This window comes from Trichechus manatus, unplaced genomic scaffold (genome assembly GCF_000243295.1).
Source record: "Trichechus manatus latirostris isolate Lorelei unplaced genomic scaffold, TriManLat1.0 scaffold00119, whole genome shotgun sequence".
Lineage (NCBI taxonomy): Eukaryota > Metazoa > Chordata > Mammalia > Sirenia > Trichechidae > Trichechus > Trichechus manatus.
In genome coordinates this window covers 6,305,323-6,310,718 of record NW_004444055.1, presented here as the reverse complement: position 1 = coordinate 6,310,718, position 5,396 = coordinate 6,305,323, and the positions used below count along the sequence as shown (strand labels likewise).

General features: G+C 43.4%; 1 protein-coding gene across 1 annotated transcript in view; it reads left to right on the top strand.

Moving 5' to 3' along the window:
- Positions 1–4,951: 4,951 nt before the first annotated feature.
- LOC101352813 (early endosome antigen 1) overlaps positions 4,952–5,396 on the top strand; it is a 150,187-nt gene continuing 149,742 nt past the window's right edge. The window contains exon 1 of the mRNA XM_023738584.1: positions 4,952–5,167. Coding sequence (XP_023594352.1) covers positions 5,144–5,167 — 24 coding nt within the window. The 5' untranslated portion in view covers positions 4,952–5,143. The remainder of the gene's footprint in view (positions 5,168–5,396) is intronic.

Here is a 5,396-nt window from a genome sequence, read left to right as displayed (position 1 = left end):
GTTGTTGTTGTTAGTTGCCATTGCAGTGATCCTGACTCATGGCGACCGCATGTGTACAGAGTCTGGAGGAAATCAGTGGGGCTACTGGAGAATTCATGTATGTCCCCGCTCCCTTAAAGGCCTCGCCTTTGCTTCCCTCCCTACTCTGTCCTTAAAGGCTGACAGAAGCATAGATTGATACTAGGCTTCAATTAGTTGGTTTAATGATGCTACTACTAAAAGTGAACAATTCAGTTAAGTTAAAAAACAAAAAAAGCTGCTTGATGCCAAATAGCTGGTTAGTGGTCCTGTGTATATTCCTTAGAATCCATAAACTGTTTTGGTCTTATTTATACTGAGACATCATCTGGCATTTGGCTTGTTATGTTCTTGCATCTAATGACAAATGAATTATTGGTTGTTAAACATGAAATTAATAAGGAAGAAAATGCCTTAACATTGTTCTAATTACAGAAAGTAGGGAAGGAAGTTGTTTTCCATAATATTGGGAAATTTTGTAGAGTCAAGAAATGTACATACGTTTTATATCAAAAGAAAAAAGATGATTACCGGATAGGATCAAAAGATTGTTGGATTGCTTTCATGATTGTTAGATTTGGACCATATTTTCTCAAAAGGAAGATATTAAACTGAGGAACCCTGATAGGCAATTGTTATAGGAATAATTATATACCTTTTTCATTCATTCATTTAACAAATATTTAGTTAGTGCTTATGATGGACAGAGCAGAGTTTTAATTGTTGGGAATACAGCAATGAATAAGAGATACAATCCTTGTTCTTAGGGAGCTTACATTCTTGTTGGAGAGACATAAATAAACAAACAAGAAAAATCTAAAAAGGTAGCTTTTTTTCTGCTATGCAGAGATTTAAAATAAGTGATGTGATAGAGGCTGGAGATTTTTTTAGATGATGTGGTCCTGGAAAAATCTCTCTGAGGAGGAGGTCTTTAAGGTACAATCTGAATGTCAGGAAGTGAGCCACATGATCTCAGGGAAAAGCACTTCCTAACTGGGAACTGGTTAGTACAAAGACAGGGATAAGTATTGTGCAGCTGAAGAATTAAAGTCCAGGGTGACTAGGGTATAGTAAGCCAAAGGGAGAGTATTATAAGAGGAAGGCAGGGAAGCAGGCAGGACCAGATTGGGCGAAGTATATATTATTTAGGTTAAGATATTTGGATTTTTTGTAACTGTGATGGAAAGCGTGATGCTTAATTTTATACATCAAGTTGGGTAGGCCATGGTACCTAGTTGTTTGGTCGAGTTGCTGTCATGAAGTAGTTACATGTTATTAAATCAATTGGCCTTAAATAAAGCAGATTACTTTTCATAATGTGAGCGGGTTTCAACCAATTAGTTGAAGACCTTAGAAGCAAAAAGGGAGTTTCCTCAGTGTGTGTTCTGCCTCCAGACTGTATATAAACAATTTTGCTAGATCTCTCTCTTTACTCCTCCCATTGCCTGACCTGTGGATTTTGGGACACAAGCCTGACAGAGTCTCCATCCTGTCGCCTGACTTACAGATTTTGGATTTGCCAGTCTCTCTCTTTCTATATATAGTTATATATACATAGATAGATATACTAATTAATATATATCAATCTCTCGCTCTCTCTCTCTATATGTATATATATCTCACTGATTCTGTTTCTCTAGAGAACCCTAAAATAGGAAGCTATGACCAAGGAGAACAGTGACATTATCGGATTTGCATTTTAAAAATGTATTCCTAGCTGCTGTATAATGAATGGATCGTAGGGCAGTCAAAGTAAAATAGAAACCAGTTAGGAGACTATTATAGTAATCTACACAGGAGTTAAAGGAGGTGAAGGTGCCTTGGACTAGAGTGATAATGGAGAGAAGTGGAAGATCTGGGATATGTTTTTGAGTCAGACCTGTCAAGGCTTCCTGATGGCTTGGCTAGATGGAGGGGAAGTGGTAAGGTAAAGAGAGAAGTCAAAGATAATGCCAAGATTTTTGGTTTGAGCCAACTAAGCATCTGGTAGTTATACATATTGAGACAAGAAAACTGGTGAAGAAGCAGTTTTGAAGACAGTAAATAAATTTTTTTTTTCGTTAAGTTTGAGATGTTCATTAGACATCCAAGCGGAAACGTGAAGTAGATGATTTGATATACAAGTCTAGAAATCTGAGGAAAGGTTAGGGCTGAAGATAAAGATTTGGGAGTCTTGGGCAAAGACATGTCTTGTAGGCTGCGTGTGATACATAAAAGAAGGGACCTTGGGATAGAATGTGGGTATACTCTAACATGAGATATACAGCAGAGGAAAGCCGTCAGATTCTGAGGAGTAATCATTGAAAATAAAAACCAGAAAATGCAGTGTCAAGAGAAGAAAATAACCCAAGGAGAGAGTGATCAACTATTTTGAATGTAGTTGAGAGTCAAAATCAAACAATGTCATCACTGAATTTGGCATCATGCAGCCATTGGTGATCTTAATAAGAGCAGCTTCACTGGAATGGTTGCGAAGAAGGCTTCTTTGGAGTGGGTTGAGAAAATTCGAGGTAAGAAAATGAAACAACTAGAGGCATGCACTTTTTTTTTTTTTTAAGGAGTGAGAAAAGGAGGAAAGTGTAACAGGACTTCTGGACAGTGTTGACTGCCTGAGATCTCTGGCTATTAATGTAAAATGAACCCCAAAATCCCAGGTATATACACGTATCTGTATGCTCCTGTGTAGTATAGAGTAGGTAGGTAGTTGGGTTTAAGCAGGATTCTGGCTCTGCTAGATAAATACCATGGAGAGGTGAAGAAGTTATTTGCAAGAGTATGTGGTGGGGGCTGTAATGTTTGAACATACACATTGAGCTGGGTTTTGATGGAAATTAGGACACTAGGAAAATCACTGGTAGTAAGAAAATGAGAGGTGTTAATGGATTGGAAGTCTTGATGGGGTCAAAGGATTGCTGGTGTGGGAATATTAAGGTAAGTGAGCTGAGTGGATAAGAATTAGCGGTCAGATAGGGTAAGTGGAACTGCTACGTGCAGGAACTGCATGATTAGTGAAGGGTATTCTTACATGATTATGTTTCACCCAGTGTTTATTTTCTTTCAGAGTAATTAAGTTCTGTAGTGTATTATTCCAGTGATAGTGTTACCATAAAATGCAGGTGAGTACACAGTTTTTTTAATAATTCATCTAGCTAAACAGTGGATGCGAGCCTACTATATTAGTTAAAAGATTCCACAGGAGAATTCCAGTAAAGAGAAAGCCTTGGCATACAATGCTAATAAGCAATTTTAAACCAATTTTTTGAAAAATAATAAAAGTGAAACAAATGTCCATTTTTCACCTATGTTGCTGTCACATAGTAGAATGTTTCCCGTATTGTCTGAAAATAAAGCATCTTTGTTTGGAAAGATGGAAAAGTGTGTGCTTTACTTTGGTTGCCTGGACATATTTAAGTGCATTATTATCAATAGTGATTAATAATTAGTTGTAGGGATGGCTATTCCGATGCACCCCCCCCCCAGAGTCAAAAGCAGAATATATTTCGGGTAGACATATTATATTATATAGTGCTTTACACTTTACAAAACATTTTCACATTCATTAACACATTTGAAAGTAATAATTTGTTCCATCTTCTCAAAAAATCTGAAAGTACTTTCCAATGAGCACTCCATTCATTGCTAAATTGAATTCAAGGGTGTTTTGTTTTTTTCTAACAAGGCTAGTACTTGCAGTCTTTCCTCTCCTCTCCTTTTTAAGCAATATTAAAGACTTCTCTCTTCCTTCCAGACTAAAGGCCAACCTCTTGCCTTGTGAACATTAGCAGAATAGTAAGGCTCAGGAGCTGTGATTTTCGAGTTTAAATAATGACATCTTGCCTGGAAGCCAGTTCCAAGTCCACATCCTTACTTTGGCACGCTACTTATGTCTGACCTCATTGTTTTTCCTAATCTGTAAAACAGAAGGGATTAAAAATGATTTACTTCAATATGTCTATTATCAGAATAGGTTTTTAAAATCCTTATGCGAATAGGCCGAGCATGGGCTTTATTAAGAGAAAGCGCATTAATATCAGCTCATTAAATATTGTTGCTGTGATCCAAAGGGCTCAAACATAGCAATATTGTGAGGATGGCACAGGACCTGGCAGTGTTGCGTTCTGTTGTACCTGTGAGTCGGAGCCGACTTGACAGCACCTAACAATGATCCAATAAGAACTCCAAACTTCTCTTGCCTGCTTCCAGCTTCTTACTACCACATCCTCTTTTGTTTTTTTCTGATTTTCTTTACTTTCTTACTGGTTGAAATCAGAAGCAGGAAGAGAGTAGTGAAGGGAAGCTAGGGATTAGAAAAGGCCAGGGAAGTCCAACAGACCGGTTAAGGAGGTCTGCGACCCTCCTGCTTCCACGCAAGGGCTCAGACGTCGAGTCAGCATTTCCAGCAAAAATGACGCTCCAGCTGAGGCTCGGAGGCCGTGTCCAGAGCCAAGGCGGTCAAGAAAAGAGTCACGCTGACAAATTTTATATAGTAACTCGAGACGGAGCAGCAGGTATCAGCCCAGGAGCCCCCTCCTCCCGTTCTGGTCAGTAACACCCCTAGGGCAGGCCTACGGGTCCCCACCCACTTCTCAGCGGTCACGCGGCCGGCGCGGGGGCGCGGCCTCCGACAGAGCGCGGGCGTGCGCCTGGCAGCCCCGTCGTCCGCTCGGCCCGCCGGAAGGAGCGGAGGCGTTAACGTCCTGCCACCTGTCCGTCACGCGGCCGCCCAAGCTGCCGCCGCTTCCAATTGGTCGCAGGCTTAGGCCAGCCCTCTTCCAGCACCGCCCCCCGCGGATTGCCAGGCCTTGAGGGCGGGTTGGCGTCAGCCCCGCCCTCCAGCGGCCGCGGGCGGCCCGCCCAGCTGTCAGTTACGGGAGCGGCCCGGCGGGCGGGCGTTCGCTGCCTCCCTCCCCTCTTGCTCGCTCACTTGCGCGCTCTCCCTCTCGCCGCCTGTGGGGAAGTCGGGACCGCCACCGAGGCAATCGCCACCTTCTCGCCCCAACCTCTTTCCCCAGTCCCCTATCGGCACAGTCCTTCTCGCCCGCACACCCCCGAGTAGTGAGTGACCCCGCGTGGGGGCCGCTGGGTCCGGAGAGTCACCGCGGCGGTGCCGGGTGGTGTTTAAACCATGTTAAGGAGGATTTTGCAGAGGGTAAGAGTGAAACTGTCTTTCCGGCAGGCAGCACGTGAACCAGGAGAGCCTGAGCCTGTGGTCGCGGGCCGTCAGTGTATTGGCCTGAGGGCGCCGCCGCCGTGCGGAGGAGCATAGTCGGCACTGGGGGCACCCTCCTCGGCTTGGGCTCTTTCCTTCTCTAGGCCCCGCAGCCCTGGAGGCGATTAGGCCTCGGTCGTCCGCCTCGGGGCGGGCAGTGGGAGCGGGG